Genomic DNA, 13,589 nt, shown 5'->3' on the forward strand with positions numbered 1-13,589 from the left:
ACTCTGTCTCAAAAAAAAAAAAAAAAAAAACATAATTAGCCTGTCATGCCTGATATATATATTAAATAATATTATATGGTCACTTTAACTATAAGAAGATGCATTCAAAATGCTTTACACAGTAACTGACACATAGTAGTGGTCCAATAAATACAGCATCATTAGAATTGTTCATCTGATACTACTATAGCTACGATAGTACATGCTATACTCTCTGGGCTTTCCTTTTACATCTGACCACTCTTAATTCCACTTTCCTTCCTAGTTCCAATTCCTCATCCCCATCATCCCTCCCTCCTCCCTTGTCTTCTGTTTAGGCTTCCTTTCTACAGAAAAAAATATCCCCGGTAACTATGACTCCTCTTCATAAATTATCTTACTTTCCTGGACCTTCCTTTCAATCATTAATCAAAGCAAAGATAAATATATTTTTGCTTTCATAGTTAACTACTAAAGAGTCAAAATCATACTTCAGCGGTCCCAAGGCTTATTTAGAAATTGCTTTATGTTTAAGAAATGTCATCCGGACCTCGGACTTGGTATCGCCAGAGGATATGGATTTATGATCCAAAGATCATGAGGTAAGAATTAAAAAAGTAAAAACCTGATGACAATCTTGATTTCTAAAAAACTGCAGTGCCTTCATTTTCAATAAGATATACAGGTAAGCCTCATATAAAGTTCAGTCCTATAAAGTACCAATCATACCAGCACTTATTAAATGTCTTTGTATCACAAAAGAGTAAGGGATTTCTCACATATTTTGCAGAAAAGTAAATTTGGGGGTCTGGCACAAATACTGAAAAGTAGCATACACCTTTAGGGCTATGCTTACAAAACATAAATAACTCTAAGTAGACATTTGTAACTTCATCTACATAAACTTGCCTCCAATAGAGCATTTAGGAATAGGAACTTAACCTCATGGGAAGCTAGAACACAGGGTAACACTAAGAGAAGCATACCTGCTTGTGCGCACCACTGAAGGAAGGAGATGACTGTGCCAGGATGAGGGTGAACAATTCCAAATATGCAGACTAGATACAGACTTCTTTTCCTCTTTTTTTTTTTTTGCAGACACTGAATATTAAATCTAAAATGGCTTAGCAATCATAAAGTCTAAAAGGAAACTACAACATGTGTATGCATATCCTAAAAATTAAATAAGCACATACACACACACAGATACACACATAGATACACAGATACATATATAGCATACAATAGTCCCCCCATTATCCGAGTTTTTACTTTCCGAGTACCCAATGTTAACTGTGGTCTGAAAATAGGTGAGTACAGTACAATAAGACATTTTGAGAGAGAGACACCACATTCATGTAACTTTTATTACAGTATAGTTATAACTGTTCTATTTTTAGTTAATATTGTAAATCTATTACTGTGTTTAACTTATAAACTTTATCATAGGTATGTAGGAAAAAACACAGTACAGTCATATGTCGATTAATGACAGGAAACATTCTGAGAAATATATCAATAAGGAGATTTTGTCACTGAGCAAACATCACAGAATGTACTTAAACATAGATGGTATAACCTACTACACATATGGCAGTAGTCCCCAAGTCTTTTGGCACCAGGGACTGGTTTCACAGAAGATAATTGTTCCATGGAAAGGGGGAGAGGGTGTGCGCAGAGCTCAGGCAGTGATGCGAGCGATGCGAAGTGGCTGTAAATACAGGTGAAGCTTCGCTCACTTGCCAGCCACTCACCTTCTGCTGTGCAGCCCACCAGGTTCCTAAGTTTGAAGGAAGAAATTTTTCCAAAGACACTGGGGCAGGTGGGCGGGGTGGCAGTGTGGGCCCAGTGGTTGGGGACCACAGCTATATGGCACGGCCTATTGGTCCTAGGCTACAAATCTACACAGCATGTTACTGTACTGAATACTGCAGGCAACTGCAACACAACAGTATTTGTGTGTCTAAACACATCTAAATGTAGAAAAGGTGCAGTAAAAATATGGAATAAAAGACAAAAAATGGTACACTTGTATAGGGCATTTACCATGACTGAAGCTTGCTTGACGGAAGTTGCTCTGGGTGAGTCAGTGAGTGAGAGGTGAGTGAATGTGAAGGCCTAAGACATTACTGCACACTACTGTAGACTTCATAAACACTGCACAATTAGTCTACACTAAATTTATTAAAATAATTTTCTTTCTTAATAATAAATTAACCTTAGCTTACTGTGACTTTATTAGCTTATTTATTTATTTATTTATTGAGACTGGGTCTCTCTGTTGCCCAGGCTAGAATGCAGTGGCATCATTGTAGCTCACCTCAAACATTGTAGCAACCTCAAACTCCTGGGCTCAAGTGATCCTCCTGTCTCAGCCTCCTGAGAACTCGCACTACAGGCATGCACCACAATGCCCAGGTAATTTTTTTTTATTTTTTGTAGAAGTGGAGTCTTGCTATGTTTTTCAGGCTGGTCTTGAACCCTTGGGTCATGGGATGTTCCTGCCTTGGCCTCCCAAAGTGCTGAGATTGCAAACATGAGCTACTGCGCCCCAACCAACTTTGTAAACTTTTAATTTTAACTTTGATTTTTTTTTTAACTCTTTGACTGTTTTGTACTAACACTTAGCTTAAAACAAATGCATTGTACAGCTATACAAATATATTTTCTTTCTTTATATTCTTATTCTATAAGCTGTTTTCTATTTTTAAAATTTCTTGTTTTTTTCCTCCTTAAACTTTTTTGTTAAGAACTAAGACGCAAACACACGTTAGCCTAGGCCTAGATAGGGTCAGGATCATCAGTATCACTGTCTTCCATCTCCACATCTTCTCCCACTAGGTCTTCAAGGGTAATAACACACATGGAGCTGTTATCTCCTATGATAACAATACCTTCTTCTGAAATCTTCTTAAGGCCCTGCCTGAGACTGTATAAAATAGTTACCTTTTCTTAATAAGTAGAAGGAGCATACTCTAAAATAATGATAAAAAGTATAGTACAGTAAACACATAAACCAGTAACATAGTCATTTATTATCATTATCAAGTATTATATACCATACATAACTGTATGTGCTATACTTTTATACAACTGGAAGTGCTGTAGGATTTTTTACACCAGCATCACCACAAACACATAAGATGTTGTGCTATGATGTTATAACCGCTAAGATGTCACTAGGCAATGGAATTTTGCAGCTCTATTATAATCTTATGAGACTAGCATCATATATGCAGTCCATTGTTGACCAAAATATCATTATGTGGTGTATATATAGGGTTTGGTACTCTCCATGGTTTCAGGTATCCACTGGGGATCTAGGAACATATCCCCCTTGGATAAAGGGGTACTATTGTATACACATACACACGCACACACAGAGAGAAAAGCCTTTTAACCTTCATTCCAGTTTGAATTCTCAGCCTCCCAGTGCTTATTATCAATAGAAAAAGGGGAGTACCTGCCCCCACATTTGTTGCAAACACTGACAGAACAGCCTAAAGAAGCCTTTGCTTTTTTCCCAGGGACCAATTATCCCTTTCCAACACCAGCCCAACTCTGTGTTTATCCAGGGGTTTAGGGACCCTGATTTTTTCTAAATATTCTTTTCTAAACCCTTAGCAACCAAATTTGGGTCAGACACAAAGTTGGAAGCCAAAGTAGTTGAAGGAAATAAAAGTAAGGCAAAAGAATACATTTAACTGTATGTTTTTTAAAAAGTCAAGATACTATAAAAATGAAAAAGCATACACAATATTGACTATAATTTTAGAGAGAAGGTGGGGATTTAGGACATTCAAAGAAGAAAATCTATTTGAGAAAGAAAGGAAGTAAACTGAAGAAGCATATAACCTATACACAGTAAAACAATTTAGGAATCCTGTGAAATACACACTTGGGGAAGTGACAAGATATAGAAGAGAACTATGGCAATGGTTATTGACAGAGATGGAGGTCTCCAGGGATTAATATGCTGTATATGGAATTCCCATACTATGTCTTCCAAGACGGAAAAATAGTAAAATAAATAAATACCCAGCCAAAGTTGGTAGGATTTCTAAAACTGGATATATAACAAATATATAAAGGCAATGCCAACTTTAGAAAGCATTATTATTCAATAATATCTTACATTTTCCAGTATATTTTATTTGTTGGACAAATTTGTTCCATTCATACATTCTCAGGCTCACTGAGACAAATACTCATCAGGCTAATCTTAAATATAGGTTGAATACCCCATATCTGAAATGCCTGGGACCAGAAGTGTTTCAGATTTTGAATTTTTTTGGATTTTGTAATATTTGCATTATATTTATCAGTTGAATATCGATAATCTGAAAACATGAAATCTGAAATGCTTCCATGAGCATTTCCTTTGAGTGTCACATTGGCACTCAAAAAGATTCAGATTTTGGAGCATTTCAGAGTTCAAATTTTTGGATTAAGAATGCTTACCCTGTACGGTAAGATTTACCATCTCTCAGACCTGCCTGGGTTAAGAAATTATGTGGAATAGAAAGGAAAGGCACAGAGCTAAGGGTCAAGAAACACTGGCTCCAGTCCTGCCTCTGTCATTAAATAATCGCTTGATCCCAGCCATGTCATGTCACTAATGGAGTGATATTTCAGTATTTCTAAAATGAAGCAGTCCTAGCTAAAAAACGTTAAGATGTTTCTAGATTTCATCATTACTTTCTAAAAGTTTATTTTTATCAAAGCAATACATACACAAAACTTACTTTCTAAAGGTCAGTCTCTAACATAAAATGGTCAATATATGTGTTGGTAGTATATTAGTAAGCATAGCTGCCTTCCAAAGGTCAGTGTGTTTTCCCATTTTGCCTATGGGATAAGGTACAAAGGTAAGAATAACATCACACCTGTTATTTACACACAGAAAAAAAACAGAAATAAGAGCAGATTCCCCTTTCATATGGTACTTGATCAACCTATTCTTCATACAGTCATTTCTTAAATCGATATCACTCTAGCTCCACAATATGCTCCTTTCTACTATCTGTTTCATTTCCATGTTTTTTATGATGATAAAAATGTCTTCTGATTTAATAGTATGTGTTATCATGTGAAAAAAGGTAATGACTTTTTCACTTATTAGCTATCAGCTCTAAACAAATTACTCTTTGCTTCAATATCTGAATCTATAAAATAAAGACAAACAATAATCCCCTCAAGATTGTTGAGAAGATTGAATAAAATACATGAAAACATGGTACCTAGGCACAAAAAAACTGCATTCAATAAGCATTTGTATGCTTTAAAGGTATGTATGACAGTTATCTATACAAGCTGCTTAAACATCCCATTCCTCATGTTCACTCAGAGATGTAGCTAAAAAAACAATGCAACGTAGAATGTTTAAATCATGCAACTGTTAAAAATTGTTAAAAAATTATTTTAAAAACTCACCTCAATAAACATGTCTTTAGCATATACTATGCGCCAGGTACTATAATGCTAGGGTATGAGAATTCAAAGATGTGTAAGGTAATGGTCCAATCCTCAAAGAGCTCACAGTCCAAAAGAGACAAATAAAAATTATAATGTAACTGAAATATATAATAAAAGTATGTACAAAGAACAGAAGTAGGAGGGTGAAGCAAGAAATTAGTTCTGCTGGAAGGGTGTAAAGAGGAAGTAGCTAAAGTGGCACAATAAAGGGGAAAGAGGAGTTCTGTAGGCAAAGACTTGGGTCTAAAAACCCAGCTCGGCCATTTACAAGCTATATGATTTGAGGCAACTTAATTTATCTTTCTGAGCTTCCTTGTAAATGCGCTCTGAAGAGCTATTTGGAAGATTAGAAATAACACATGTAAAGTACCTAATGCACAGCAGGCACTTGATAAATGGTAGTTGTCTTGCTTTAGAAGGAGTCATTTGCTTGCCTCTTTTTAATAGACTAAGTTGTAAATGGCACTGTAGGTAACATCTCTTGACTAATGATTAAAATATTAATACATAAGGGATCCCTAAAGTCACTGGCATGGAGGCCACAATGAACCACATCACAATGTTACCACTCACAGACTGCCCCTTTTCAGAAATGATGTGGTTCCTAACGTGGTACACTAAGCCACTAGAGAAGCATATTTCTAATGTTTCCTTCTGCATTTTTACCCTGACACATAGAACTTTGCACGTTCAGACACTAGTTATTTCCTAGCAGAGGTTCCTATGTTCCTCAGTTCTACCTCAATCCTAGTTTTGGATGTTCAGTACTTTATGAAATGGCAAGGTCTGACGAGCAAATGACAAATGTTAAGATCATATTGGGAGACAATGGAGCTAACCCTGAATTAATGACTATTATTATCCACTTAATGAGTGACTAATAGAAATGGAAGACACTAAAATGATTACAATCTTAAATACTTTAAAATATTGTTAAATCTGGCCAAGAAGTAAGTTACACTTACTCTATGGCTCCCAAAGCTAACTTTCTCAAAATACCCTTTGATGAGCTAAGCCAGTCATTAACAAACATATACAGCCATACCGCCTTTTACTGCATTTCACAGACACAGCATTTTTTAGAAAGTGAAGGCTGTGGCATCCTGCATCAAGCAAGTCTATCAGTGCCATTTTTCCAACAGCATGTGCTTGCTTTGCGTCTCTGTGTCACATTTTGGTAATTCTTACAACATTTCAAATTTTTTTTATTATATCTACTTTGGTGCTCTGTGATCACTAATCTTTGATGTTACTATTGTAATTGTTTTGGGGTGCCATGAACCACGTCCATATAAGATGTCAAACTTAATTGATAAATGTCATGTGTGTTCTGATGCTCCACCAATAGGCCATTCCCCTGTCTCTTTCTCCTCAGGCCTCCCTATTCTGTGAGATATGATGTTGACATCAGGCTAATTAATAACCCTGTGATGGCCTCTAAGTGTTCAAGTGAAAGGAAGAGTCAAATGTCTCTCACTTTAAGTCAAAAGCTAGAAATGATTAAGCTTAGTGAGGAAGACATGTCAAAAGATGAGATAGGCTGAAAGCTGAGCTTCTAGTGCCAAACAGCCAAATTGTGAATGCAAACGAAAAGTTTTTGAGAGAAATTAAAAGTGTTACTTCAGTGAACACATAAATGAGAAGACAGCAAAACAACTGTATTGCTGATATAGTCTGGATAGAAAGATCAAACCAGCTATGATATTCCCTTAAGCCAAAGCCTAATCCAGAGTAAGGCCTGAATTCTCTTCAATTCTATGAAGGCTGAGAGAGATGAGGAAGCTGTGGAAGAAAAGTTTCAAGCTAATAGAGGTTGGTTCATGAGGTTTAAGGAAAGAAGCTGTCTCCATGACATTAAAGTGCAAGGTGAAACATCAAGTACTGAAGTAAAAGCAGCAGCAAGTTTTATAGATCTAAGATCACTGATGAAGGTGGCTACACTAAACAACAGATTTTAAATGTAGATGAAACAGCCTTATATTAGAAGATGACATCTAAGACTTTCATAGCTAGAGAGAAGTCAAGGCCTGGCTTCCAAAGACAGGCTGACTCTCTTTTCAGGGGCTAATGTAGCTGGTAACTTCAAGTTGAAGCCAATGCTCATTTACCATTCCAAAAATCCTAGGGCCCTTAAGAATTATGATAAATCTACTCTGCCTGTACTTTATCAATGTAACAACAAAGCCTAGATGATAGCCCAGCTGTTTACAGCATGGTTTACTAAATATTTTAAGCCCACTGTTGATACCTACTGTTTAGAAAAAAAGATTCTTTTCAAAATATTACCACTCATTGACAAGGCACATGGTCACCCAAGAGCTCTAATGGAGATGTACAAGAAGATTAATGTTTTCTTGCCTCCTAACACAACATCCATTCTGCAGCCCATCAATCACGGCGTAATTTTGACTTTAAAGTCTTATCAACAAATACGTTTTGTAAGGTTATAGCTGCTATAGATAATGATTCCTCGATGGATCTAGACAAAGTAAACTGCAAACCTGCCGGAAAGGATTCACCATTCTAGATGTTATTAAGAATATTCATGATTCATGGGAGGAGGTCAAAATATCAACATTAACAGCAGTTTGGAAGTTGATTTCAACCCTCATGGATGACTTTGAGGGGTTCAAGATTTCAGGGGAAGAAGTAACTGCAGATGTGGCAAAAACAGCAAGATAATTAGAATTAAAAGTGGAGCCTGAATATGACTGAATTGCTGTAATCTCATGATCAAGCTTGAATGGATGAGGAGTTAGTTGTTCCTTATAGATAAGCAAAAGTAGTTTCTTTTTCTTCTTTTTCTTTTTTTAGATCCAGGGACAGACCAGAAGAAAGTGGTTTCTTGAGAAAGAATTTACTCCTGGTAAAGATGATGTAAATACTGTTGAAGTGACAACAAAGGATTAAGAATTTTACATAAAATTCAGCTGATAAAGTAGGAGGAAGGCTCAAGAGTATTGATTCCAATTTTGAAAGTTTTAAAATGTGTAATAAATGCTATCAAACAGAACTGCATGCTAGAGAAATCTTTCATGAAAGGAAGAGATCAATGGGGCAAACTTCATTCTTGTCTTATTTTAAGAAATGGCCACAGCCACTCCAGTCTTCAGCAACCATCAACATGGAGGCAAAGCCATCCACCAGCAACAAGATTACAACTCCTGAAGGCTCAGATGATCAAAGTATTTTTTAATTAGGATATGTATATTGGATATGTATATACATATCCTAATATACATATTAGGATATGTATATTGGTTTTTTTAGACATGATACTACTGCACACTTAATAGACTAAACATAACTTTTATATGCAGTGGGAATCCCAAAAATTTGTGACTCACTATATTGCAATATTCGCCATACTGTAGTGGTCTGGAACTGAACCATCAATATCTCTGAGATGCTGATGGATAAATACATTTTCTTATTAAGTCCTTACTTTTCATTTCATTCCAATAAACACAATTGATATGTCTGAAATATGAAACAGTGGATAAACACAAGGAAAGCCATAAATGAGATGAAGCAGTTTATCTCTAAATTCAACTGAATCATGAAATGGTCTTTGTCAATTTAGTTTTTCAGAACTATAAAAACATGTTCCTGACCTGCAACCAAGTTTGTTCCAAGTTAAACCTTGAAAGTCAATCCAGAATCTACCTTAATTTCATAGTTTCCATATTCAAGGAAACCAGTGTCCTTAAAGTTGTTCTTTGTGGTATATAACTCCATAAAATTTTTCTCTATGAACATCTTTATATATATATATATATATATAAAGTATGGTATAATAAAGAATTGTTATAGAAATGTTATCTATATACAACATATATATTATATGGACATCTTGTCAACATAGATTATATTTATAAAATACTCATAGCACTCTTAATCAGTTTGACACAACGCATTTTTGAAATACTAATGTTCTATTGAAATAAACTGCCTTATACATTTCCAAGAATTAAATCTTGAGTGTAAGTTTTTTTCCTCTAAAAATCAGGCACTGAGGAATCACCAAATTGCAATTTAATCTTTTTCTTGCAAATACTACTCTTTAGAGGGCATTTTTAAAATTCAGAACTCAGTGTAATATAAGCATTTCCACATTAACAAAACCAGAAGTTTCTTCACAAAGCAAACCTACAGATTAGATGAAAATGTTACGTGTGTTATTGCTCACTTTTACAATTAGAAATTGTAGTTATTAACATGTAGTTAATTCCCAAGCCTTAACGAATGAAGGGAAATTCACATCCTCAAATGTCACAGAAGCGGCAGCTGAAGCCGGAGGGGGGGAGAGAGAGACAGACAAAAGGAAATGGGAAGAAGAGGGGATATATAAAGCTAATGCTCATTACGCACTAGACCTTGGCCCAGCCCCTGACCCATTATAATCTACTTAGTCATCTATATCGCCAAAAAATTAACGGTGAAGCAAACTGATCATCGTGAGCGGGGAATTTAAGTTCTACATCTGGTTTGAGATTTGCCATAAACAAAAAAAGCTAACCCCCCCCCCAAAAAAAGATCTAAACAGCAAGAAGTGGTGTGTGGAAGGGGGAGGGGAGGAGGGTAATAAAATAAAAGCTAACTGTGCTCAAGTCTCCGCACTAAAGCTACTCCGCGCTACTCCAGAGGCAGGCCCGCCGCCGGAGCCCTCCCTGTGCGGGGCAGGAGGCGGGGGTCCTGGATGCTCCCCCGGCAGTTCAGGGAAGGGGGTGGCGGGCGCCAGCGCCCCCGGAACAGGCACGGAGTGGATGCGATTAACACTTTCCTCGCCGGGACCTGGGACCCGGCGCTCGCGAGCGCGGCGCGCACGGGGGTGGGGCGCCCAGGAGCGCTTCCCCGGCTCCGGAGGGAGAAAGGAGGCGAGGGGCGGCACCGCATCCCCGTCCCCAGCCCGGGCGCATCAATTACCCGTGAGGTTCCTCAGCACCGTCCCGTGGGCCCAGAGGCTCAGGACCTGCTGCACCGACAGGTTGATCATGGAGTGGTCGCCCCCCTCCGCCTTCATCTTCCCCGGGGGGCGCCTGCCGCCCTCTCCTCCGGCGCCGGGCGGCGGCTGCGAGGCTCGGGGGGCGGCGGCGGGTGCGCGGCTCCTCCAGGCCGCCGCCGCCGGGGAAGGCTGCGGGGCGCCGGGCTGGTCGCTGCTGCTGCTGCCGCCGCCGCCGGGCCTCCGTGGGGGGGCCGCTCTGCGTGTCTCCCAGGCAGCCCCCTCCCCGCCGGGGAGACATTGAGGACGGCGGACAGAGGAGGGGAGGGAGCCGGGCGCTGTCCCCGCGCGGCCCCCGAGCGAGGAGTCGGGGCGGAGGAGGCCGCCGCCGCTCCCTCTCAGGGGCAGCGCCGCACCGCGGGGGCCGGACACGCGAGGAGGCCGAGGTCACGCCAGGAGGCCCGGGCTGATGGGCAGCCGGCAGGTGCAGCCCCCGACGGGGCCCAGCTCATCCCCGCCGGAGGAAGAAGAGACGCGGGACCGGCAGGAGGCTGCGGCGGCGGCCGCAGCGGCACCTGCCGCCCGCCTGCCCGCCCTCGGGTCGCTGACACTCGAGGAACCGCCCCCTCCACCCGCGGCCGCCAGCGGGCCGCTCGTGCGCGCGCGCGCGGCTCCCCACACCCGGCCCCTCCTCCCCCGCCTTCCCCGGAGCTCCTGCGCATGCTCACTCCCCCTCTCCCCGCGACCCGCCGCCCTCCGACAGCCGGTCGGCCCCAAAGCCCTCCTACTCCCTCTCCCCTCGCGCTGGAGCCCGCTTGGCTGACGGCGCCGAGCGTCGGCCCGCAGCGGGGCGGAGGGAAGCGCAGCTCTACGTCACTGGCGCCACCGCCGGGCCTCGCTGCTGATTGGCTGCTCCGGGAACAGCCTCCACGCCCCCGCCCCGGTCCCCCGGCGCGCGTCCCGGGAGACCAGCTCCCGGCCCCGCTGGGGTGGCTGGGGGCGGGGCGGTGCCGGAGCCACCGCTGGAGGGACAACCCTCGCCACCGCGGGGCACGCTGAACTCGGTGACATGCATGCTGTGACAGTTCAGATCTTTGCCTTCGAATGAAATACTTTTGGTAAAGGTATTTGCATATAACTTTTTTGTAAAGGTGTATATATCTCAACATTTAGATTTATTAATTTGCACATTTTTTCTGAGAGTGAATCAAGTGACCTGGAGAGGTCACTCACTTGCAGAATATATGATAAAACCACTAAAACGTATATAGACCCGCTTTATCATTCAGTCAGACCTCCTTTCCGCAGCAAGAACTTGGGCTTCCCTTGGTTCCAGGATGTAAAATCACCTATTGACTCAAGGCTCGGCCTAATAATCGTCAACACCTTCACTTTTTTCGTGATCATATTCTTTGTATCTAAATTGTAAGTCTCCGTTATTATTTTCCTCCAGGACTTAAACTGGATCTCTCTCCCCGTGATTTGTCGTCTTTCTTCATGTCCAACGTTAGTCAGAGAGGGTCTAAAATCTGCCTACAAGTTACACTCCTCCTTGAAGTTTGAAACCTTTTAACTTTAAAACTCAAGTTTTGCCGATAACATAAATATGCACCAGCCAGCCCCTTCCCCTGTCTCTTTTCAACGCCTCTGCCATCTGATAAGAAAATTTACAAAAGGAAATGAAGAAATATACGCTGTACCCAAATCATCTGAAGGGTTGAATCACCTGTAAAATGGCGCTCTTGGTGACCACTTTAAAAATAATAATTACACACACACATTTATTTTCTTTATTTATATGGTCCTTTTGATGTCATAGCACAGGAAAGGGAAATTTTTGTATCATTAATAGGAATTGACCCAAGACTCATAATGTAGATTTTATCTTCCTCCTAGAATTTAGACTTAATTAGACCTGTTAATTTAAGATTATAGAATATCAGACATAAAAGAGGCTTTAACATTTTTCTAATTTATTTTATTTTACAGGTAGGAAAACTGATTTCTGAGAATTAAGTGACTTGACAGAAATGACACCACTTCAGAGCCTAGTTTCTGAATTCCTAGTTTATTATTCCTTCTAGCAACCACAATATCTTTCTTAAAGTCACTATTAACTCCCTACTTTTAAGGTTCTCGATGGGGATGTGCAGGTGACCTTTTATGGTGTTGTCAAGGGACTTGGCATTATATGATTAGTGATGTTAGGGAATGTGACCACATTCATGAGCTCATTAAACTCTCATATCAGGAACTTTTAGTTAGTTTACATGGAATCAATTGGGGTTCTTATGGTTACACACTATTATTTAAAACTGGGGTCCCCAAACCCGGGCTCTGATCGCTACTAGTCTGTGGATTATTAGAAACCAGGCCGTACAGCAGGAGGTGAGGCAAGCAAAGCTTCATCTGTATTTACAGCTGCTCCCCATAGCTGGCCATCCTCACTCTCCTATCCCCATGGAAAAATTGTCTTCCATGAATCTGGTCCCTGGTGCCTAAAAGGCTGGGGACTGCTGATTTAAAACATAGCAGCATATGTTGAAAATATTCAGAACCTGGGACAGTACCTGGCACATGGTGCACCATAAATATTTGTTGAATGAATCATCAAATGATCTTCATAAAAGAGTCAGCATTTTTCTTGTTCTGCATAAATTGTTTTTAACAGAATCCTGGTATTGATGTCAGGAAATGAGCAAGTAAGACACAGTAGTGAAGCCTCAAGTCGTTAATGCTCTTTGCTAACCTGACAGCTTTTTCCCTGCTTTCCAGTTCAATTCAGTTCAATAGGCATTTATAATATTTGTTATCTACTATCTGTAATGTTCTGTGAGCAGTATTATCTGTAAGGTTTGAATATTACTTAGATCCCTAATCTCTAGGCCAATTCATTGCATGTAACTTGTGTTTACCTTGATAAAGCTAATGATACCTGCTGTGTTGGAAGCCTATATCCTTAAGGGAATTGAAAACTTTCCCAACAGCCAGAGTTATGAAACTCAGAACTGAGTTAATACAAATGAAAATTGTGGAATTTCTTTCCTACAGATTTTGATATTGAATTATTAATAATACACCATTTTAGGAATGGTTCAGTCACATTTCTGCCAGAAATAAGGGAATACCCCAAATTAATCCTAGAGGTTCCTTTCCACCCTGTGCCCTCCAGTGTGAAACAACACTTCAGAAA

The 13,589-nt window shown here is 40.3% G+C and overlaps 1 protein-coding gene across 1 annotated transcript in view; it reads right to left on the reverse strand.

The window, feature by feature from the left end:
* TMEM170B (transmembrane protein 170B) overlaps positions 1-10,534 on the reverse strand; it is a 36,032-nt gene extending 25,498 nt beyond the window's left edge. The window contains exon 1 of the mRNA XM_045551767.1: positions 10,381-10,534. Coding sequence (XP_045407723.1) covers positions 10,381-10,477 — 97 coding nt within the window. The 5' untranslated portion in view covers positions 10,478-10,534. The remainder of the gene's footprint in view (positions 1-10,380) is intronic.
* Between the last annotated feature and the right edge of the window lie 3,055 nt (positions 10,535-13,589).

Source organism: Lemur catta, chromosome 5 (assembly GCF_020740605.2).
Source record: "Lemur catta isolate mLemCat1 chromosome 5, mLemCat1.pri, whole genome shotgun sequence".
Lineage (NCBI taxonomy): Eukaryota > Metazoa > Chordata > Mammalia > Primates > Lemuridae > Lemur > Lemur catta.